At 35.7% G+C, this 26,237-nt stretch overlaps 2 protein-coding genes across 3 annotated transcripts in view; both read right to left on the minus strand.

Moving 5' to 3' along the window:
• LOC113238303 (malignant T-cell-amplified sequence 1 homolog) overlaps positions 1 to 26,237 on the minus strand; it is a 107,449-nt gene that overhangs the window by 48,640 nt on the left and 32,572 nt on the right. The window lies entirely within an intron of this gene.
• LOC113238294 (adiponectin receptor protein) lies at positions 23,385 to 25,212 on the minus strand. The gene has a single exon (XM_026475133.1). It carries the CDS (start codon positions 24,965 to 24,967, stop codon positions 23,804 to 23,806), a length of 1,164 nt encoding a protein of 387 aa, XP_026330918.1. The 5' UTR covers positions 24,968 to 25,212; the 3' UTR covers positions 23,385 to 23,803.

Consider the following 26,237-nt stretch of genomic DNA (forward strand, 5'->3'; position numbering starts at 1 on the left):
CAGACGACCACTATCCATCAAGTAGTTTACAAATAATCCCCGTCAATAAAAACCACTAAAAATAATAACAATGAAAGCATGTAGTATCAGTTGGTAGAACGTTTGCTCAAGATTGGCACACAGACGCAGGTTCAAGATAGAGCGAAGGAGTTTTTTTTTTTGTTCGCCCTTGTATTAATAATAAAAGCGCGATTTAATTTAGCGTACACGCAAGTCTCCAGAGTCCGTGAGGTCAGAAAACGTTGGTCTAGTCTAAAGTTTAGGCAATTTATTGAAGAAAGAAAGAAAGAAAATTTTATTCAGTATCGTTAATTTTATATTGTACTTACAAAATAAACAAATATAAATTAAAACTAAAATCAAGATACTGAATGGGCACCACTCAGCATGTCGCAGATTTTTATATTTTAAACATTAGCTTATTTTAAATATTAAAGGTCTCATGATGCCCAGGAATATGATAGATCTCACTGTGAACAGCTAGATGTGTCTAATTAAAACGATGGTTTCTGTATTTTTTGTTAACCTATTGTGTCCCACTGCTGGGCAAATGTCTTATTAAAACTACAAAATAATTTAAATTTTTTAGATATATATATATACTAAAGGTTAATTTAAATGTTACATAAAATTACAAATAACATTTTAAACTTCTGTTTTCCTTCCTTCTATTTTAAAAATGTAGAATAATATATTTTCCTTCAATTGTAATGAAAAAAACCCGGTGTCGCGAGATTTTCGATACAATAAAATAAAAATAGAGGTATATAAAAGAGTAATCCATGTTAGCGAGCAAACAAATTGTAGGTAAACAAGTATCCGATTATCCGAAACTGTTTTTTCGGATCTAAATAGCTTCTTTAAAAGTCCCGTGGACATGGCCGTACAAATGTATCTAAAAACTCAATCAGAGGTCTAGACAAGTGTGCACCATCTTCGTCCACATTTTTCACTAATCAGGTGAGGCTGTGGACAAGCAAGTGCATCTAACATGAAAAAAAAAGCTTTCTAAATATAAAATCATTTCTTCTTTCTTTTTTGTATAGCCGTTCACAACCATATCGGTGTAGGCCTCCTTCAGAGTCTGCCACTTCTCACACTTTCATTCCACCTATATCTAATTCAACCCGGCCACTTTCTTTAAGTCGTCCTTTCAACGCATCTGCAGTCCATCTATGGTGATTTTCTCCCAAAGGTCGCCACTCGAGGACCGCCTTACACTGGGAGCCATGCTTTCGAGCAACGTGACCCGCCCACCGCCACTTAAGGTTCGTTACATGTTTAGCGACATCAGCGACTCTGATTTCCTATCTAAGCCACATATTTGTTTTGCGGTCTTTGAGTGTACTTCACACCAGTTTCTTCTCTAAAGCGCTCTGGGCTACCTGTAATTTGTGAATTATGTCTTTTGTCAGCATCCAGGTTTCGGCATCATATGTGAATACTGGCAGGATACACTGGTCGAATATTCTTGCTTCAAAAATATGCAGACACAAAAGTAATTTAAAAAGTAATAAATACATATACATAAACTGAAAAACGACAACAGTCAGGCTGCTAAATTTGTAACGAAGTCGCTTTCCATAATGTCCAGCTTATTAGGGTGGCCTCTTTCAGGGCCTATCCAGCCCCTCATCATTGCGACCATTAAGTGATATATTGTGATCACTACAAACTACAGTTCGGAGTCAAGGCCAACAGCGTTGAGGACTACATGATTTTCCTGACTTCGACAGTTTATTATAAGTCCTCTGGTTGTGGCCTTCCCGGTATAGAACTTCGTACGCCCATCAGGTAGGTAGCATTAGGTAGGAGACGCAGAGGAGTTCAACCGCCTCATGGCAGAATTTACACTCTCTATTTCTCTCTGCCCAATATTCGACACGTGCTTGTTCAAGCCACAAACCGTGTACCGTGGTAATCTCATGGCATGTTGTGAAAGATCAAGATTATTATGGAAGATTACGACAGGGAAAACAATGTGTTTCCGATAACGTTATCTCGAACATTTGCTGCTTATAATATTCCCATACTTTTAGGTCGTTCGTATCGTATCATAGACTTAAATTTAGTCTGAAGTCTAAAGCACTGTGTGATTTCTTTTATGGACCGCGATATCGTGTATAGAAATCTTTATTACCTCTAGCTATAAAGTTATACGAGTATATTTGGTACTCATAATAAATATCAAGGAGTAACTAGAGTCTCTAAATAACTCTACTACGACGCGACATAATACCTTGCTACTAGGTTTAATATTCACCTATGAATATACTTAGCTTTTTTATTCGAAAAATTGTGAACAAAGAAGCATTGACCGTAAACCTTCCTATTTGACAACAAATTACTTAGTAACGAAACCATCGTGAGAATTGATGATAGATGACATTTACAAGTGACACTAGAATAATCTCAGTACAGAATATTTAAAAAAACCTACCTCAAAAATTCGTGGAATTATATCTTTTAGGCGAGTTTTGTTGAAATCGATTACGGGAAAGTGCGCGAAACCAGATTCATCACCTAGCTTGCCACCCTTAAAGGTGGAATATTTTCTTCAAATTTAAATGGGATCACTACTGAGGTACCCTGTTTCCAACAAAAAAAGAATCATCAAAATCGGTTCCTATAGTTAACGCGTAAAATACATACAAAAAAATACAGTCGAATTGACAATCTCCTCCATTTTTTGAAATCGGTTAAAAAGTTTCCGTTTCATGTTTAGAACCTCTGATTCTTTAACTTTTTTACAATGTAAGTGTTATTAGACTGAGCTGGTTGAGTGTGGGCATTACAGAAAATTTTCATTGCATTACGAGTAAAAAAACGTAGTAATTGCATAAACCATGAAATATGCATGAGAATTGTTTCACAGTATTTATTAAATTACTTTGCTTATAAAATGACTGAAAAATGAAATGGCGGCTGATACAAGACCCACAATTTCCTTCTGTCTAATGCTAAAAAAGTATACAGTTACACAGCAGTATCAGTATGTAATTATTCACTTTCTCATTATCTACTTTCTTCTGCACGCTATCTGTTGTGTGTATCTCTCTTAATCATAATTCATTTAATTCTTCACATTAACTGACACGGACATCGCTGTGATACCGATATCCCGACAAACAGCCGGCACGCAAGCACAGTACTCTCATATCATCATCATTTTAACCGCCTCTGTGGCCGAACGGTTACCATGCGGGACTGCCACGCAGAGGTCCTGGGTTCGATTCCCAAGGAGAAGTATGTGTACACACATCAAAAAAAGTTTGCGATCAATAGCATAAGCTCCTATAATTCTTTAAATTTAACTTTATCAAGAAAAAATCTATGTTGTATGCTTTCTTTAAATAGGAATACCCTGTTTGAAATTAAAATATAAAACTATTTTTTATTATTTATTTTAAAAAATTGAGCCATTAATCATAATGTAATAGTGATAGAAATTTCATAGAAAGAAAAAGACTGTTTAATTAAACTTAAACAACAATTTATTATTAAAAGGTGTGAATTCAATATAAAATAACTCCTCCCCTGGCTCGAATACATGCGAAGATCCTCCTGGGTATACTGAGAATTAAGTTGTCCAGCATTTCCTGGGGTAACCTATCCCATTCTTCAATAGCGGCTTCCCTGAGCTCTGGAACTGTCTGGGGACGTGGCTCACGGTTCCATACTGCTCGTTTAAGAGCATCCCACGCGTGCTCTATTGGGTTTAAGTCGGGCGAGCGGGCAGGCCAGTCTAATCGTGTGATATCGTATTCTTGAAGAGCAGCATTGACTCGTTGAGCTCGATGTGCGGGCGCATTATCATCGACCTGTACAAATTGGTGCCCATGGTTTACTCGGAATGGTCTGACGATATCATCAATAGCAACTGCTTTGTACATGTCTGCTGTCATGAAGCCCCGATACGGGATCAAAGGCGTTCTAGCTCCAATCATAATGCCACCCCAAAAGGACACCGATTTTCCGCCTTGCTGAACTGTTCCAGTGGCAGTTCTTTGTCTTTCACGGTCGCCTGGTCTTCTCCAGACACGGACACGTCGGTTATCTGGATGAGTGCTGATTCGGGATTCGTCAACGAAGAGACAGTTTTGCCAAATGTTTTCGTCCTCACCTTCTTCATTTTGCCGAAGTCTAGCCCACTGCAATCTTCGTTGTTGACGTTGCCGGGAATTGAGCGGAGCTCGCCAAGACCTCCGTGCTTGTAATCCAACCTGGTGCAAGCAATTGCGAACGGTCTTCGTGCTAACTTCAAGCCCAGAGGCGGCCCTGACTTCTGCTTTTATTTTAGTGGCGTTGATTGTTGGATCACGGGCTGCCAGCAATCTAATATAGCGCTTTTGGGCAGCTGTCAAAACAGTTGGGCGACCGCTGCGGGGTCGGTCAGCTAAATTCCCCATTCCGTGATACCTCTGCAACGTAGCCACGACACAGGATTGGGATATAGCAAGTCTGCGTGCTATTACTCTCGTGGTGTATCCTTCTTCCCTCAAAGTTACTATTCTAGCTCGTAAAACCTCTGATAATCCTCTTGGCATTTTTTCAATCACAACTTTCCGCGAAAAATATCTTGAATCGCTTATAATTGACTAAATCAAATTTCTGAATGAGCGTAAGCTAGGACTGAAAGCCTTTTTATATGAAAAAACAATTGAACGGGGTCATTGTTTTATGTTCTAATTTATTTTTAAATAAAGAATCTAAAAAGAAGAAAAAATCATAATACAATCTACAGTAACAAAAAAGATTTCAGTTTTTCGAAGTGATCGCAAACTTTTTTTGATGTGTGTATAGCCTACATTTATTTCTTTCGCGAGTTTGGGTGTAATTTGTGGTTGTGTCAATGGCACCCGCGACACAGGTTTTCCCTAGTGCGGGGCTATGAGTGTGTTGCGTTATTATTATTATTATTATTATATAACAAGACAGAATTATCTTAGCAATATACACGGATTGTAAAAGAACTTTTTTTTAAATGCTGGTACGGCATGAAAAATTGCGTTGTAATTTCGACATTCGACTTTCTAGAACGTCGAATGTTGAATAACAAACTATCGATATATTCGATTAACATAAATGTTGTAAGAACTTAATAACTTATTTTCAAGACGCTTTTAGTTTTAAGTCGTCAGCAAAATGTTTGCACATTATTATTTAAATTAATTTCCTGTCTAATTTGGGTACGTTCCTAAACTATATAGGATTTACAATAAAAAATATAGTCGGATTCCCTCAAAAGTTACGAAAATTGCCTCAAAAACAAAAATTACTTACATAACACGAGAAAATCAAACGTTACGAAAAATGTAAGAAAAGTAAAACAATCTGGCAACACTACAAAATATCAATTCGCTATCATATTGCCATATTGTATGCAAAACTACAAAACAACGGAATAACATGTTTAATGACAACAGTTATTGAAAAATCGCATAATTATTATTATATATATATAAATTCGTTATTGACAAACAGCCGTTTTTGCCATGTCTAGTCCCTCGTATCTATGAGTGAATCCCTTCGAAATCATGAGCGACCGAAACGTCAAGGAAATATATTTTTATACACGATTTTATTTCGGCACCGGTTGCATTTAAATTCACTTCTTATCTACTATATATATATATATATATACTACCTATCGATATCGAATATTAAAATCGACATTATTCCAATTGCATAAAGCACATAATCGTAGTTTCAAATGTGTGACTTATAACAGTTATAACATTAAGACAATAATAAAATAAAATAGAGAACTTTATGTTGTGCACTGAAAGAAGTCCAATCATTTGATTAGCGCCATTTCTCTCTCACTGCCTATTGGGTATTGCATACTCGCTTTTTCGCGCGAGGCAACAGCAGAATAGCAGTATAACAACAGCAGTTTACACAGTTGATCGATTATGAAATATACATTGCGTAAGAATAAATGCATTACACTATCTGCTGCTGTAATAATGACCACCCTTACAAGGGATACACAGTCCCTTCGAGACGAAAGCAGGACATCATTATTTTTTTAAAGTCGTAAAAAAAATGCTCCCCGCGTTCCCCAGATTTTTTTTCGAAATGGCGCTTTCGCCTTTTCGACAAAACACCGATGACAATATGATGATTAGAGAATAAATGTCAAATACTACAGTAGCTGAGGAGAAGGACGACGTCATCCCTTAAAATTGTATTTCAAATTGTCACATCTGTAATATGAAGTAAATTATTCTTTTTCTATGTAAAGATACATAATACATGATATGGGTCAACGTTGATAAGCAAAACAAGATGGCGCAATGTCACCAAAATTATCAAGCTATTCAGATATCCCTTTTCAACTTTTAAAAGGTAAAGGAAAACGATGTCGAGTGGTTCAGAGTAATAGAAATAAAATTTTATTTTTACTGACATTACTCAATCTATACGAACCGCAATAACGAATTCAAAGTAGATTAAGGCCTTAAGTAACCACTCGCTTACAAAATTTTAGAGGCTAAATATTGTCTTTATCTTAAAATCGCATCCAGTCCTTATCGAACTCAAAAAAGTCAAGGTATTGTTTCCGTTTCACACGTATGTAAACATAATAGTAAAAAATTATATATACACGTGTAAACATTTACGTAGTATAACCTCTTACAACATATCTCATACAAACGTCATCCCATTCTTTGTTATTTTATTACGTAGAAAACATGTTTTGATGACGGACATTGGCCTTCTGTGTCCCGTGTGATGAACTGTGAGACTTATTTATATATAAAGACTATCGCATTCGCAAGTGTACGTCGAACTAAGCGAAAAATATAAATGTTTTTTTTTTCTCATCACTCAACGGAAAAAAAGTCATTATAGTATATTTAGTAGCAGTAGAGCTCCTTGTTCGCCCAGGGTAGTACCGCCACCTTACCTACATATTTCTACCACCAAGCAGTGATGTCATGTCAGCATTACTGTGTTCCGGCTTTGAAGGGTAAGGGTGCTAGTGAAATGTCAGGCACATGGGACTTGTCAACTCATGTCTCAGAGTGACAGGGCGCAGTGGGAGTGCTCCTCAGATCTTTACGATTTGAAACTCTGAGTGGCACTGCAACTGTTATGGACAGGCGTGTAGCTTACCATCAGGCGCACAACTTGTTCGGCCTGTCACTTGATATTATAAAACAAAGTCACAAAAACATATTTTCAAAATATAAAACCTAATTGCATATTCCAAATATTTTTTGTAAATAGAATGCTTCGTATACAATATACCTATATATTGAATTTTTTAATGACAATCTAACACAATTTATTTCTTAAGTTTATTCAAGGGAAACAAACCGGTAGGTGACACAAAACATCGATAAGAACAAACAGGCATACACAGTTCTACGAACGTAAACAAGAATTTAGCATACAAGTACTTTGTTTGCTGGTATATCGTTACTGAAATATAAATCCCAAATCAAACACACAGGTCACAATTTTAGGATATCATAAAATGGCACCCCGTATACCTACTACAATTTGTTGTCGTACGCAAATAAAATTGAAAAAACTACTTTTATTACTTTCCTCTTGAAACTACATAAGTACATTGAAAACAATATTGCCACTAAACGAAAGTGTCGCTTTTTCAAATTAAAAAAATTATTTTCATACAACAACAATAGTGACGGATTTCAAAACGCGATAAAGATAACCCGAAAATATCTATATTAGTTGAGACTTAATCATAGAAATCCAAGCCAGCCTGGCTTTCATTTCAGTAATACAGTTCAATGGTAGCATTATGTGCTGTCATATTGTATTCCATATTTAAATTCAGGTCTTTAGCTCTTTGTGACAAAAAAAGAGAAAGCCCGTACATATTTTTAAACATAGAGCAAAACAAAGGAAGACAACGCAATGAGTCAAAAGGTTAATTGCACCATTATTTATGCTCGTTGTGCAGACGTTAACTATGAGATCACAGAGCACTAACTGTGGACTTATCTCCTGTACGGTCATTACTTCACGGTGCTCATCATGTGCACTTTTTATCATTTTGTTTTGTCATTTTCTCAGTAATATTTAAATTGAGAAGTTTGAGTTGTGTTTACATATTTGTTATTTAATACCATATGGGGTGAAATTTATTGAATATAATATTATTGAATTTATTATTAACATCAATATGAACAATTTTTATCGTATTGTAGATTTTAAGACTATCATAGTTATTTACTAAATGATTAATATCACTGGTTACTAGAAACAGCTGATTTCTTATGGCGATTTCATAAATAATATGATAAAAATGATTATAACTAGTTTCAGATTTCCGCGGCATGACTTTTCATAATTTTCCCGATTTTTCGGAACGGTTGCACGCTCCATCGTTACGGGTTCACAGACGTTGATGGGTCAACCCGTGACAATGGAGCGTGTCTATAACGATTTGAGAGTGGTCTTCATAGAGATAGAATTGTTCTAATTATGCTAAAATTATCCCCTAAAATGTTCAACCTGTATTACTGAGTTATAATAAGAGTACTGAAAATAAATGAGAAACTTCTAAGTATGCCAGCATTACGATGCTAAGTAAGTAAGGCGATAATTGTGGTTCCTGCCTTCCCAGTGCAGTGGGAGACAGAAGTGACGATTTTTATCACAAGTGGACGTATGTACATACATGTACTCACGTATGTATTTTGTGGGAAATAAAATATTTACATCCCATTTTCTATGTTATGATATAACTATTTCGTTCTCATCAAAATTAATTGTAAGTTGCGTCCGTAAGTGTTGTGAGTGACGATATAAAAAATGTACCTTTTATACATTGACCTACCAATCCCTTATACAATAAAGCCACGTGTCACGTGTCGTAATTCGGAAGCTCTTTTAAAACATGAAAGTCACAAAACTGACTCGAACTACATGAAATAAATTATGTAAGTACATGTGAAATTTTATAACTGTACTAATTAAGCTTAAAAAAAATCAACTAATTTCGTTCGTTTATTTAAAAGTCTTTCCTGAAAAGACGTAGTTTGGCAGATGTGATCTTATTACACCAATGGTGTGACATGTAGGTTCAAAAACGAAAACTGTATTTTTTTTCATCAGTGACTGTTATGTAAAACAGCGACTGTTGTCGCTGCAAATTTACAATTCCACACTCCCAATCACCCACAATCTTACGTAATGTTAAGGCGAGTCACAAGAGGGGAAAAGGAAAAAACTATTTTACTAGATCAAATGGTTTTTTTTTTATACATGACAGGCAAATGACTCCACTCCACCTGATGTTAAGTGGAAAGTGGTATCCAAACGCGAAGGAACCTAGTGCAGCGATGAAACCCTCACTGCACTAGCCACCTCCATTAAGGCTTTAGGTAACTACTACAAAAAATATACGATGCACCTAAAGATATTGTTTAAAGAATGTACTAATTGTTACACGATAGATATAAAATTCTGAAAACAGGCTACAATAAGTCTAAAACGAATTATTTAAGAATAAAATATCGATGCCTTACTATCTCAAACTCGTATCTTATAAAGAGTGATTATTCAGGAGATGGCAAAACTTTTTATTTATTTTCAATTTCTTATAAAGGGTGTTAATTTGGATGCCTTACTTTAAGAATAAGTAAAACCCAGTGTGTGAATATGAAAAAATGTGATGTTAAATCACCCTGCAAAATTTGTATATACATTCCATTTTTTGCATTTCAGTAACTTTGTGCTTTAAGGTAGTAAGGCGACGATATCTAACTTTGAACACGAACTGAGCACCTGCTAAATTTTGGTTTTCAACTGAAACCCTGCAGTTATTAAATTGACATTGACATTTATCCCAAAATTTGAAAATTGCCAACAGTTCAACGACGCCCCGTCTGTCGCCATCGGGCGCTTGTCGACGTCGGATCTGTGTCAAATTTTCTCCACTTGTTCTTATTTTATTCATACTAATTTTCAGCGCGCGAGACGCGAGGCGTGACCCGCTACATCTCACAATAAATAAAATGTAGGCTCGCGTTGAAATACTTCGCCTTAAGCGGTGGTACGATGGACGATTCATCGATTCACTCGAAGCTTGAATAGACCCTAGTAGTTTTCGGGAAACAGACGTAGATAGTGTATTCCAGTCCTTTATAGACGCATTAGGAAAGAGGAAGTTTGTTTCCTTTCCACTTCGTGCAAATGGGTCGTAAATCGATGACATGAAAATGGAGTGTTCCGGATATTTCCCTTGGCTAATACAGAGTAAATTCCGTTAATACAGACTAAATTGTAATAAAATGGAATCCTATCAACACGTCACACATGAAACCTAATACTGTCGTAACTCAAACTTGTGGAATTGAAAAGAAACGATTTTAAAATACAAAAAATTACGCATTTCCAAGATTTCTTGAAATCAGTTAGCGGAAAGTGAAATCCAATAAACCGGATTCATCACTCACATTGTCACTGTTAAAGAGGTTAAATACGGCTACTTTTAGCAGCGATGCAGTCGCTAATCGTCTACCTTTACACACGCGTGCGATTTTAAGCAGCAATGTATGCGCTGCATCGATACAAACGTGCGATTGCATCGCTACACTTGGGGTTTATAGCCGATTGCATCGATGAAATCGCGCGTTCGCATCGCTGTTATCGCCTATAAATCGTAAGCGTTTCACGAACGCGCGTTGCATCGCTGCTAAAAGTGACCGTGTGTAACCACTATTATTTTCCAATTACATTCCAATATTATTATCCAATTTGAATGGGACCGCTATGAGGTACCGCCTTTCCAACAAAAAAAAGAATCTGGAAATGGGAATAAACGCGTTTACATACGAATAGATATTTTTCACACCTACCTAGTTTCCCGAAGTTTCGGCCAGGTTGCACTAGCCGTGGTCACGGGCTGACTCAGTCCTTTATTCCCGTTTCCAAATGTTAGTACAAGACAATGCGAAAGTTTAAAAGTATATATAAAAAAAAGAATTATCGAAATCGATCCATAAATGTCGGATTAATCGCGTAACATACACACACACAAAAAATACAGTCGCATTGAGAACCTCCTCCTTTTTTCAAGTCGATTAATAAGCCCTCATGTCTGTGGTATAGTGGGATTTTTAATTGGAGAATTCTGCGGTATCGCTGAACGGATACGGTTTGTGTAGGTGCTTCGTGAATCACAGGTACTGGCTGAACATCGTGCAGGTGGTATTTTGTTCTTATTGCAGTTCATGATTTGCATTGTTGCAGAGACTTTGTTTCAGTGTTTTTATTCTTCGTAAACTTTTCTTGATATTATGACGTTATAGGCGCAGCAAAATTAAACAAAATGCATGACGATACGTTAACTTTCGCAGTTGTTTTTTTTTCTGTTACCGGTACAGAAACTTTAGAATACATTGTAAATTTACTTTTTGAATTAAATTTCCATGACTTTTTACAAAACGTAATAAAATTACCAAAAATTAACTTTCAAATTTTTGTTTTTAAGTACACTTGCCGTCTACTATTTCACACACGTACAGACAGCACTTGAAGTTTTTTTAAAGATATGTATGGCGAAACGGGGTAGCCAGTACTATCCTATCCCGATATTCAATTTTATGGTAAACACCGTTGTTGTCCAAAAACTGGTTAAGAAAAAAAAAACGAGGTGGCTTGTTGACAATATAGTGTTGTCTTTAAATGATGGGACGAACAAGTCGTGCGCCTGGTGCTAAGCAACACGCGTATCCATAACAGTTTCAGTGCCACTTAAAGCTTAAAGGTCAAAAAATCGCTCTTAGCGGCACTGCCACTGTGCCCGTCACCTAGAGACATAAGTTGACTGTGCCTGTAATTTCACCAGCACCCTTAACCTTCCAAACCGGAACGCAATAATGCTCACATTACTGGTTGGTGGCAGAAATAGGTAAGATGGCAGTGCTTCCCTGGACGAACTCTGTCACAAGGAGCTCTACTGGTACTAAAAAGTTTAGTATTGGGATAGTTCTTATTAAAAGCGTCATAGGGTTGAATTTAAATAAGTGTCAAGTTCGACAAGCTCAGATAATCAAGACACGCAATAAATAAGCAACACTTCTTATTTGTTTATAATTTGATCAAGCGAGCCGGAACAAATCATTATAGGTGGTACGTTATTTGTAGCGATTGCACAAAAGAGGAGGTTTTAATTCGACAAGTTTTTATTTAACCAGGCTAAATAAAAACCAGTCGATAGTGCACAAAGGTTGATTAACACTCAACTTACATTTTCGCGAACGGAAGAGAAGCGAATTTTTGTAACGAGTCAATTAAGTAACATACAAAGCAGATACTATACGGTAGTCACCAGGAATTACCGACACTATCTGAATTCTCCGGAATTCGTGCGACCTGGGTTTTGGCTCGTATCTATATAGTTTGTAATAGGGTTGTTGCTAATGTCAGCAACCGCATCCGCATCCGCGGATAATCTGTATAAATTAATATATCCGCATCAGTATCCGGATTCATGGATGCTGATATTCATTGCGGATGTTCGAGTTGTGATATGACCTAAAAGACACACTGAAACAATTTATAAACCTCCCAGAAACAGACTGTAAGCCGAAAAAGCAGCGCAGCTGTTGTCACAAATTCATTGAAATAATATTTTATTACCATAACAAAGAAAACAGAAAGCTTTTTCATGTAAATAGATTCACTAAGAATGTACATTTACCGTTTTTTTTAATACATAAAATCAGCAACCGAATCAGCGTCAGCTGATGTTTAGATCAAGAAATCAGCATCCGCTGATCTGTAAAAAACCTGCATCAGCAACAACCCTAGTTCGTACGTTACACAATTGATATAAAGATCATTATGCTATAAATTGAGCGTAATGAAGTAAATACAATTGTATTTCATTTACAGGAGTAGACGTCTACATACAATATTAATAAAATGTTTTATTCTTAGTATAATATTTTAAGACGTAAGTACTTGCGCACATAGTCTATGCAAGATAATTTACGATTTAGAGAAACATTTCATACGAAAAACGAATTTTATTTAATCTACGTGTATCGGTAAATGTCATGACTTGTTGGTATAATATTTTAACCTTTAAATATTTGCGTATATAGTCTATTATTTGTTGAAGATCTTAAGTAAATATTTTCTAGTAAAATCTAGTATATCTAAATGTTTCGTCTTAAATCATGAATTGTTTATGAAATAATTTTATCCTTCAAATACTTGCAAGTTGGTTTATTATTTGTACAGGGTCAAGAGCACTTGATACTCAAAAATTTAATTAAACTTAAATTCAAATCTATGGCCCTTGCTATAAGAGCGGTTCAAAGTCAAAAGTCTAAGAGTATAATTATGTATTTGGACTTGTCTATTTATATAGATAAATTTCATTGTATGCGAATGTTTAAAGCACACCGTTCTCCGAAAGTACACCATGAGAATCTTATTTTGATTGAAAGAAATCTCTTAATAAATGGTAGCATATAAGTTTCAAGAAAATTGTAAGAGCGATTCTTTTATGCGATTTTTGGCGCTTTAACCGAAGCTGTAATAAATATGCAGTACAATAAAAATTTTCTAGTCTCACCAAAAAGTAGAATTTGACATAATCACCAGATTTATAAACACCCCGCTTTGATCAACGATCGCATTGAACAGTGCAGGTGTTATAAAAATAATCAATAATATACTCAAGGATATCAAAACGTCCATGACAATGGCCGTTGACCGGCAAAACAAATCGACTTTTCATATCTATCATCCCTGAATCACAAAAAGGCTGTATACAAGCCGAAAAAAATAGTAGATTGTACAACAAGTGCATAAAACGCGTCATTTTACCCGAGGCGAGTATATGAATTTTTAAGTCGAGGGTAAAATGGGTTTTATGAACGAGTTACACACTGCTTTTCACTTAGATTGCGAGAAAATTAATCAGCAATATTACAAATAAACTATTATTTAAGTAATATTGAATGTGAACAAGTGCGGAAAGTTTGTCATTATTCACGAGTCTCGAGGCTTTATTTACTGTTATTTCAAGTCTTAAACGTAGAACTAAAGAGGTTGTATATTTACTTAATATTTATGTGCTTTGCGACGTAAGTCATTCATCATTAAAACTTATATTTACTTACAAACATCTTATTTGTTTAAATTGCATAGCTGTTCTTATCAAACAACGGGTTACATTTAAAAATACCAAAATATTTTCCATAAAGATGGCTGACTGAGTATTAACAATGACCGGAGGTGAGTATTACACTAAAATATAATGTTTTATTTTACTTTCAATGCAGTTTTTTCGCAAATGTATTAAAAAACGTCGTTTGATACACGTGCGGATTTGTCATTTTCACTTGTCTCGAGTCTTGACCCTGGCCTCTGGCTCGGGCCAAGAAGCCTCGAGACTAGTTAAAAATGAGTAACTTTCCGTACTTGTATGAAAAATAACTATTTTTAAGCTTTTTAGTGTCTATGGGCATTGTTAAACATCGTATTTGGACCCTTTTCAGCTCTTTGCGGTTACTCATCAGAAATTGTTCCATCACTTTTTACGACCTTCAAGGGAACGTGCTTACATCCGTTATCGAGACCGGTACATAATTACAAAAAAGATAAAACTTTTATCGTAAATATATGTATATCATAATTTGCACGCGTCATTTAATAACATAATATCTACAAGACGTGACTCAAGGATAATCCAGTTTTGGTGACACATTTATCATTTTTAACCTATTGAATAATATAGGTTTGTGTTAGGTTGTGATATCTTTATCTTGTATAGTAATTTTGTTGATAATAAATTATTCGTAACATGTTGAGAGACAGCATAATATTTAAATAATAATAGTCTTCTTTTAAGCATTGCAGCATCGATAAAAGTAACACTGTTTAAAGCTTCTTGTCAGTCATTTTATACGTCATGTCATACGTCAGTCTGAGGATTAACTACACCCAAAGGACAAGCAATACCCTGCGCGTGCAATACAATAAAGCGTTTAGGATGTTGATGGGGCTGCCAAGACAGTGCAGGACATCAGGTATGTTTACGGAAGCTCATCCTCATGGCTTTCATGCCTTTTTAAGGAAAAAAAGCCATCTCGATGCTGAACCATATCCGCGGCAACACCAACACCATCCTAAGCGTTGTTGCCGACCGATTTGACTGTACCTTATTATGCCATATCGATTCGGCTGTATACAGGATACTGATTAACTTTGGTAACTTATTTTATTCAATTTTATATTTTATTTATTATTATTATTTTGAAGGTTGATTTGTAGCTATGACTTTGGTATCGATTGTGATTTAAATTTTGCTCTTAATTATTATTTGATTTTATTTTTAATATTAACTTCAGTTTTATAATTGAAGAATATGGATCCTAGAAATCTGAAATAAATGATTTTTGTAGGAGGCACAAAGGACTTCTAAATCTATAAATAATATCAGTTAAGATATCATTCTGATATCCAAGTGCATACAGTTCTCTTGTATTAATACACTATAACGAATAGTAGATATTATTCTTTCCCTACACTCGGTTAGACGAGTATATTTTAAAGAACACATAATTAAAAACGTACATAATTTCACTGTTTGTACGTATACGAGAACCTACTAAACATACTACGTACTTACATATCATATTACCTATAAATTACAGATCAATGAAGTAAGCTATACGGCAACATACAATATTTATCTTATAATTCTGTTTAAGACTTTAGGACCTAAGAAAGTACACGCATAGGTAGATCTATATCTTTTTATGAGAACGAACTACTTAACAGTCAAAATCATCAGCAAAAGAGTCGGTTAAAACCAAAAACGAAGATCTGTAACAAGTGCATAGAAAAATTTGTAAGGTCCGTTGGTTCGTTTCATGTTCGTTCCGTGGCTTAGTTGGCATAGCGTGTGCCACGGTTTGCTAGAAGACGCCACTGGTTCGAATCCAGCCGGATTGAAGGAATTTCTTTCTTAATGTTCGATCTTTGTATTAATAATTACAACAAACTAGTGCAGTAATTTGACAAAAATAATTGAATATCATAATGAAACATCGTGACATTCAATAAAAACTTAAAAGTCAGTCACATTAAACGTAACCGAAAAGTTTTTTTTCCGCAAGCCGTTTCAATAGCCACTACTATTGCAATTACAATCATACTTGTTCAAGTACCTACTCAACAGGAAATCAAGCATCACGACTAACGTACAAGACAATTTATTAACACTAGACATAGGTGGCTAACCACGAAAAAATAGCTACTTTGTCATTTAAAAGTGGAGACACAGCAACTCATTTATCTTTATTCGACTAGAAAGCCGAATAATAATGAATTAGCTTCTTAACAACGAACTCGCTGAGTAATTGGTCCAAGATAATTTTCACGCTATCTCTATAATTTCATCGATAACAGTTATACAGAGAAACGCATTTATTTTCACATTTACTTCACATTTATGCGTCCGATTGATTCCTTATACGACCATTATACAATATAAGCTGAACACCTGAACACTTGCGGTATTATTGTAGGACTATTTTTAAGGCCTTTTATTGAAAATAAAAACGGGCTCCCAATTTAATTCAACATATTAACAGGTAGTTTGGGATATAATATTCATCATTAACCCATTTATATGTCCCCTGTTGAGCACGGGTCTCACTCAAGCGAGGGTTTAGGTCATAGTCCGCTACGCTGGCACAGGTTGAGAACTTCGCAGGTTTTGAGGGTTGTGATCCTACTTAGACCACGATGTTTTCTTTGGCCGAAAAGCTCTTCAAATTAAAACATAAATTCCGAAAAACCCAAAGGTGCAGACCTGGATGCGAACCCACGGCCCCTGCTGGAGAGGCAGTAGATCAAACTATTAGGCTATCACGGCATATATGGTTTATAATATAACAATAAAATTATCGGCAGTGTCTATTGACAGGCTCGCTTTACTTTACTAACACGAGATACTGAGATGGCATTAACATCGACTTTTAAAGTCAATATTAGTGGAAAAAAAAGCCCCACAACATAGTTAGAATCAAACTGTCAGCCCATGATTAATTAGTATATAGGCACCACATCAAGTACGTTTTTATAAAGACCTTGAGTTTGTGGATTATTATAAGACTCAACATACCGCTGACGTCAATGTAAATGCTTGTTATGTAAAATCGGATTTCGCCATCACAATTTGAAGAAGGACATTTCAGAGCTCTTTTATACATTAACTAGATGGTTGTTAAGAGTAAATTAGAAACCTTGCAATTACTTTCAGTGTTCAAAAACCTTATCGGAAATATCGTAAGAGGAACATAAAAGGCTCTTTTCAAACTGAAATTCATCTAAAAACAAATGATATATTATTTATTATATGCACACATAAACCTACTGTACATATTTTATTATTGTTATCGCAGCCTATTTCAAAAGCATCTTAATTCATCAGGAATATGGCTTAAAAAGCTTAGACGTCTCAGCCGCACAAAATTCACCAATCGTAGACCATCCCAACGCTGTCAGTTAATTATTCTTACCAATGAAAAGCTTGGAATCCACATCACAATCAACATTTTTAACCGACTTCAAAAAAAGGACGAGATTCTCTACCCGACTGTGTTTTTTTTTATATATATTTTACGCGATAACTCCGGAAATTTGTGAATTTTGATAGTTGTTTTTTCTTGGAAAGAGAGTACCTCATCAGGTCCCATTTAAATTTTAGGAAAATATTCCCCCTATAGTTGTGGCAAACTAGGGTATGAATCCGGTTGTGCGCTTTAAGTAACGGATTTCAATAAAACTTGGCATATAGATGTAATTCCTCGAACTTTTGAAGTCGGTTGTTTTTAGTACTCTGTACTGAGATTATTGTTTATGTGAATAAAACTCAGTTAATAAATAAGTAAAAAAATGACCACTTTTGGATTTGGCCACAATTCTTGAAAAGCAGTGATATGTAAAGGCAGAAAAAATATTTTTAAACCTGAAATGATATGAACGGTATATGTTTATTGTTTAACGAGAGTGGTCTCGGTGAAAGTAAGTATAAGTCTCATCATTACCCTGTTCTTGTCGTATTCGTTTGAATAGGCGCAGTATGTTCGCTGCCAATCATTGTTATTTGTTCGCCATCTATCCTTGTCCCTTCATAAACATATCACGTTTCACACCATTCATCTTTCGTCTTCCTCTCAGTACATCCATGCATATTCAAATTTATCACACAGTAATGTGACTTACAAGCCTCCGTCTCTTTCTAATGTGTAACAATCGCAAAAACCTACGTTTATATGCCAAAAACCTAGCCAATCATGTAGCACCGACTGATATTTTATTCTTTCTCGCTAAAAAGCTTTTTTCCCGTATTTGTAATACTTCGTACATATTTTTATTCTAGTTTCTCGTAATAAACTGCCTGCCATTTAACTTATCTATACGTTTAGCACTAAGTATGTCAAACCACACCCCTACGAGTCAAAGGTGAACTTGATTCTCAAGGTCTATCGATCCCACTTACTATTATTTCTGAACAAAATGACATTCTTTTGTATACACGTACTATCATGCGTTGTAGCAGTCGGTATGAAATTGGATGTAGTAGGCGCGACTACATCGCGAAAGTAGTGCACCTGCAGGTGCAATGCAGTCGCATTCAGACGGTACTTAAGACCCCCATATATACAGGACGATTTATCTTTATGATCCTTCGTTTCAGACTGCCCGAAACGACGAACCTATAGTGTATATTCATGACCGGACCAATGAAGAAAAATTAACTTTTCTGTATTGTTCCTGATCTGGGTGTTTGTAGTGCCGAAGTTGTTTCCGATTTCCACAACACAAGTTCTTTAGTAACTTACTTTGGGATCAGAGCAACGTTATTATTTATTTATTTATTTATTCAATAACAAAAAGTGTAACATAACGGTATTTACTATGACGTTACATCAATTTATAACACAACAACAAAATATAAACAAAATCAACCAGATTTAAAAATAATTTAAATTTTTAAAACAAAACATCGTTACTAATCTAAACTTAAATTATTAATATAACTAAAATCCATCCTGTTTTCTCTCTTCCATTCAGTCATCAGTCTCGCTATCCCAATCACAAACAGATCACACTGCGGTGTTGCTGCGAGTACGGAGTTGAGGAGTACAGTCGCACGGGGAAGGGGCGAGTGGCGGTACTGTTCTATGCGTGAAACGTATGTAATCTTGTCTAATATTTATTTATTTATGTCGTTAACGATTAACTTGAACACCAGGCGAGGAGCGACGGATCGAAACGATTATCGTGACGATCGATCGAAACGAGGGAGCAGGCCATATCCTACTCTCATTCTCCGACCGACAACCGTCCGAAACAAATACTATCAAATAAGTAAACTCGACCAAATTAAAAAAATGCAAATATGAAGCTTCATTCGCATCATGCGTTTTTTAATTTAATTTTTATTTTTAACGCACTCACTCAACGAAGCCTCGCACTAGGGAAAACCCTGGGTCGCGGGTGCCATGGACACATACATAGACAACCACAAATTACACTCAAAACTCACGAGAGAAATAAATATAGGCCATACAAATATTTCTCCTGGCCCGGTAATCGAATCTGGGACCTCTGCGGGCAGTCCGGTATGGTTCGGAGAACGTGAGTAAAGGCCCAGGTCGGGGCCTTTATGATGCAGATAAAATGAATACACCAGAAACAATAAAATGTGAATCCACTTGATAATATCAGCTTGAAATTTATTGTGCTATTTCAGAAACGTCGGTAATTCGGCTACAATAAAACGATGCAATTAAAAACATATATTGGCAATCTAACAAACAAACATTTCTTTTCGATAAACCCTTGTTATAGGAAATACGTACAGCACGACTCACTTTACATACAAGATTGGATTTTAACTCTGACATTTATGATGACTGTTGTACCGTCCAAAATAAAAAACCCAGATCGCTGCTTACTGCACCGTCACCCTCATAAATTTATGACTTTCACAAATACAATTTTAATGGCTTGCGCGTTATTTCTTCCTATTCAATTAGAATTATGATGACATATTATTATGGAACAAAGTTTAGGTAGTATTTCTTTTTCTCAGCAACCTTTTTACGTGAAGGTTAAGCCTAAAGCGGCTTGGAAAAGATTAGAAACAACGTAAACAGAAAAATAGTATATTTGTGTATAGCAGAACAATACAAGAATCAAGGACGTCAACTTATCGATGGAATGATTCGGGAGTCACCACCATCGCAGAATCGACTTGAGCAGATTAGAAAAAAAAGTATAACTAGGGTCGGCGAACTTAAAGCACTAAGTCAAAAAAGTGCATTCAATTTTTAATATATAAATGCATTTTTTTTTGTGTTGTTTATTGTTGAAAGATGTGAATAGAATGATAAATTTTAAAAAGACACCACTAGAATTTAAGTTAATTTATATTAATGATGTTGGTCCGCCGACACTCGATTATGTCCGTGCAGTAAGAACGAAAAACAATTTGCACAGTTGTGCTCGTACCGTCCGCCGACGAGAAACGGACGCTTTTTTCCTAAGTTAGTATATGAATGACCACTTGCACTAAACGTACGTACGTCTTAAACCAATGCTTGCAATGCAAGACACTGTTAATACATTGTGTAAAGAGTGTCTAACCAATTTAAGCATTCGTTTAAAACGTACCTAAGTTTAGTGCAAATGAACATAAGAGCGGTTATACACGGAGACTTTTAGCAGCGATGTAAACGCGATGCTGTCGCTAATCGTCTACATGTACACACGTGCGCGATTTTATTTTGCATCGATAAAAACGCGCGATTGCAGCGCTACACTTGAGATTTATAGGCGTTGTGTTGTATCGGTGCAATCGTGCATTTGTAGCGATGCAGTCGCGCGTTTACATCGCTGCTAAACATCGCCGTGTGCAACCCCTCTTAAGTGTCGGTAAGTTTGGGGAATTGGCTATGGCCGAGATTTATAAATTTATAAACTTTGACTTTGACTAAGCAAAAATGGCGAACCAAACAAGTTTTTCGTATTTACAAAACGAACTTAAACAAAAAGAAATTAAATAAAGTTGCAAGTTTACTTAATGTTTTGCTTAAATTTAAGCAAAGTTCGTGTTGTAAATACAAAAAACTTGCTTAACTCGTCATTTTTGCTTAGTCAAAGGCAAATTTCGTTCTATAAATCTCAACCTATTTCGATCGTTATGTCACGTCGAACAGTGAGAGACACTAATGACACGTTAATATCAAACAAAAGTTGACAAAAATGTAAATCATGGTTGTTAATTTTTAGCCAACTTCAAAAAAGGAGGTTCCCAATTCGACTGTATTTTTTTATGTGTTTATTACGCGATTACTCCGACATTTGTAAACCGATTTCGATTATTCTTTTTTTTGTTGAAAAGGGTAATGGTAAACCTCAGTAGGGTTCTAGGTAGGTAGGGGTATTTGAAGAATATATTCCAACTCCTCTAAGGATGGCAAATTAGGGGAGAAATCCGATTTATTCGCTTTCACCCACTTTCCGCTAACCAAATTTAATAAAACTTTGCAATTAAATATAATACCACAAACTTTTGAACTCGGTTTTTTTTTATAAAATGATGATTTATGCTTGAGATACCTACCACTGGATGGAAATATCACGACGAACTAAAACACAATTCACGGTTTAAATATTTATTGCATAATTATTTTCTATCCCTTCAAAAAGAAAAACAAATAACAATTTTGCCGACAGAACAGTGAAAGCTGTGAATGCAACGCAAAAGAGAACAATGTCGTTTTGCCCCTGAATGAAGGCCACGTGAATTAAAATATACTAGTTTTTGTGCCCACTCGACTTGTGTTCAAATATTATTATTATACTACTTAAATCAACATTCATCAAAAATATTATTTTTTAATTCACCAAAGCCCTTTAAAAATATACAAGAGGATATAATCGCAAACTATAGAATAGCTTATGTAATACTGATACTAAAAAGGCGAAATAATTATGTTTTTTTTTTATTTTATGTGAAAAATATTGTCTTTCGTCGTCAGTCGTATTCCGACGGTTTTTGATATGCCAAACATGAAGTCTCGGAATATTAAGTATTTCGAATTTTCATTTAAAAAGCTGTGTTGTTTTCGTACCCAATAGACAAGACATGACGTTTACAACATTTTTTTATGAGATTATTTAACATCAAAACGCTATTGAAAAAAAAATTCAATTTCAATGCTTTTTCCATTTTTTCAATTGAATTATAACTCCACTTTCACCCCACTTTCAATTTTTAGCTCTTTATTAATATAATGTACTTTTCAAGATATACTCTGCTTTGAAATATACACACTCTTATTACATTTTCTTTTCTCATAAAATCTTTACACGTATGAACACTTATAACAATTTAGAATATACTTTCAATTAATTTCATATTTTACATCTAATGGAGACCACAGAATAACTCAAGATTGCTGATAATGTAATGAAAACCTATGATACATATATGTACTATGAAAATATATTAATTTGAACAATGGAATGTTGAACTAACTGAATAATTGTCAATTCACGTACAAAAGCAGCATTTCATTTACGCATTTTTGAAATCTATATGTGTTGTGCCAAATAATATTATATAAATTTACGAAAAACGTTTTCCCTGAAAACACATTTAAGCTGTATAAACTCACAGTTTCACGGGACTTGACATTTATAAATAAAAAAAATAGTTAGAAGTTAAATTTGAAAATTAATCTGGCATTTAAAAAATCTTGCTGACTGTACAAAACAAAATATGGAATTTTAAACAGAAAATACTTAACTACTATTGAAATATCTTACTGTATTGACTAATTTCCACTGCATTTAAGTATACGGGATAAAAGTAACATTTAAAACATTCAAAAATAGATAAATATGTTACAACAAAACTTGAGATCCACACATATCCATAAAAAATATTGTGAATTTAAATACATTAATGAAAAATAATGACATAAGAGCATAAAGCGGACAAAGTAGAAAATACAACTAAAAATCACGCATTAGTGATCAACAGAGCAAAAAATTCTCTTGCACAAGTAGTTTCGAAATCAAGTGTAATGTGGAAGATATTATGGAAGATCAATAACATAGGTGAAAAATGTTATGATTTTGTGGTACAGACTAATTAGGAGGATACAACTACAACTGGTCTTAAAGAAGTGCATGAAACGTGGACACAGTTTAAATTAAGTACGTATTACATTTTACCAAAATAAGCTCATGGCATAGTAAAGGGAACTGTCATAAAATTGCATAGAAAAATGGGATGTATGTGGGTTTCATCAATGTACAGGACTGAGTGCAAGATGTGAATAAAACTGAAAATTGACCGTGTCTACTTCTTAATTTGTAACCCTAATTTTAAATAAATAAAGGAGCCATGTAGTAACTAAGGTTTATTCATTGGAATCTCGGGAATTTTTTCCTATTTTATCATAGTCCCTTCTCAACAAGTAATTGAAGGCTTTACAAAATTCCACAAGATTCAATTTGGCCTAAACTTAGTCTCCCTGAGCTGAAATGTAGCGGGGTATTAAATTTAATATTACCAAACATTGTTATTCTTATCAGCCTCATTTGGTTCTATTCAAGTATGTATATATTTAACATATTGTAAGTGTTGTTAAAATATTAATCACCAAAAATGCATCAGAAACAAAATTTTAAATCATAAAATGAAGCCTTTGAATGTTTGTTAACTATTAAAATTTATCTATGGTCTACTATCACATTTTGGTTCTGGGAGGGGCTAGAATGCAATAGAAGACGGGGGCATGGAGCATTCACCCACCGTTACTCGGTATGAGGCCAGTTCACTAATACCATGGTAGTGCACAAACGCAGCCACAATCACTAGAACATGGAATATTTGATGAGACTGGAACCAGATGTCACACTTCCCTGGAAACCACCTTTCAGGTACTCTTAGGGCGTAGAACATAGCACCCAAGATGTAGAGTAGGCCCATGAGAACCAACCAACCCAGTGAGGCCTTGCTCACCTGACTGAACCAACCCTCAGTGACTCCATAGTGTATAGCTGGCACTATGCCTGAGAGCCCAAACCCCATAAATACACCTGCTCGAAGAGGGCGTAATCGGGGCTCGGAAAATCTATCCCACAGGGACACTATTATTGACAAAATTCCTAAAACTATCACTACAGAGAGGTAAATAATTTTTGGTCTGTAGTGACAATAGAAACTGTAGTAGAGCCAAGGGACAAATGAGCCCATTATAAGAAGGGCAATCCCACAATAGTCTAGCTTAGAAAACAGCTTTCCTACCATCTCCGAGTGACAGTACAAGGTGTGGTATGCGAATGAGAAGCCAAGGCACACTATAGCGCCCACAAAGAACACTCCAAATATCATTTTCTCTTGCATTTGGATCTCAATGGCAGGGCGTGATAAAAAGTAGATAGCCACACCAATAAAGGCTACACAGCCCAGCAGGTGGGTCCAAATATTGCCAGTTTCTGTATGGATGCGAAAGATGGAGGCGAAACACGCGCTGAATGAGGGTAGGGGCGGCCTATGTCCTTTGTGTAAATAGTCGTTGTCCTGCAGCCAGCGCGGGAGGTGCCTGAAATGGCATACGTTCCACGAGGCTTCCCAAACTTTTCGGACGAATTCTTCGGCCTGTTCGGCGGCGTTGTGGGCAAGAGCACCGAGGTCGATCTCATCCGACAGAACACCAGCTTTTAGCACTTCCGTCATTTCTGCGTCGAGAAGATGTTGATCTTCGGGCGTAGAGGGAAGGGGACAGCCTTCCTCCTCCTCCGCTAGTACCTCGTCCAGTTCGTCCATCTGGGAGGCCAAACTCACGGCATCGGGGTCCCATCCTTGCCGTCGCCGCAGCCCGTCTGACGAAGCACTCTGCGACCCCGACTCCGATTCCGCTTCCCACATCATGTCAAAATTCAGTTCGCAATGTTGCACAAACCATCTACGCTCAATTGTTGCGGTCAACGTACAGTTATTCACGAGAACATTGAAATCCAGTTACGTCACGAACAAACCACAGTGCATATATTTCGTTAATCCAACAAAAATACTTTTTCGCATTTATCTTGAAATGTACACTAGATATTTAAGCACGAGAATTTTGCAAGTGAATTAAGACAAAGGTCGAACATCCGAGCACTGCACAATCAATTGGTGGAACAGCTGCGAAAAACTGTCGACCGTCGACCATTCACCATTTTCCAAATATGTCTATCTCGTTTTTCCTCGTAGCCTTGTCGCTGTCTGGCACCTCAATAGTGAAGTACACGTTGTGAAATACTAGGTTTTGTAAATACTACATACAAGAAGTGAACATTCCATGACGTCAACGAGTCCGTTATATTATAACCGAGTTCGATTCCTTAGTTTTATTTTCCCTATGAGGGTAAAAAATCAAACAAAGAAATCCAAAAATTGAATTAATTAGAATAAAAAAATAAATTACAATTTAAATTTTGAAATAAGAAAAATGGTACATAAATTTACTACGGGTCGTGATAACCTGCTTTAAGTCTTTAGGTTTTCCGCTTCCGAGAATGGTACTCCCCTGTATATTCGCCGGCGCAGAAGAAAGGGCCACAGGACGAGCAGCAATTGGTAGCCGTACAGCGGAAATGCTTCGCCCTAGTCTGACGCTGTCTGTCAGAGACGGCGCCGGTTTCGGTGTTCTACCGCCCTGCCCTCTCTTTGTCTCCGACATCATTCGAAAGTACAACGTAAGCTGCCAATTGCAATAGACTTAACCAACTTTGTCTGTGGCAAATCATGGTTTTGATGTTTAATAATCAATTATTATTTAAAAATAGGATATATTTGTTGAAGATAATATTTGTATTAAAGAAAAACTATTTATTCTAAAATGAATTTAACAACGTTGTAACATTCTGTTACATTATTATATCAACTATTCTTCGTTTCACATTGGAAAAATTTGCGTAAATCAAAAGTCGTAGAACGTAGAAACAAAAGACTCACACGGGACCGATTGAGCTGGCGTGCAAAAGAGGAGGCCTATACCCAGCAATGGGTATTAACGGGATGAGATGATGATTATGTGAGACCATCTTTACATTCGTAAGTTTCACTCACACTACTTACGTAATTAATTTACAATAAATTTACAATTGTAAACACTATTGTAAGTACCTTACAGCTTATGGAAGTTGAAAAATCACAG

This window comes from Hyposmocoma kahamanoa, unplaced genomic scaffold (assembly GCF_003589595.1).
Source record: "Hyposmocoma kahamanoa isolate Upper Pololo Valley unplaced genomic scaffold, ASM358959v1 103, whole genome shotgun sequence".
NCBI classification, from domain to species: Eukaryota; Metazoa; Arthropoda; class Insecta; order Lepidoptera; family Cosmopterigidae; genus Hyposmocoma; species Hyposmocoma kahamanoa.

Coding starts and splice junctions, on each gene's coding strand:
- LOC113238294 (XM_026475133.1), bottom strand. CDS start 24,967: ATGATGTGGGAAGCGGAATCGGAGTCGGGGTCGCAGAGTGCTTCGTCA.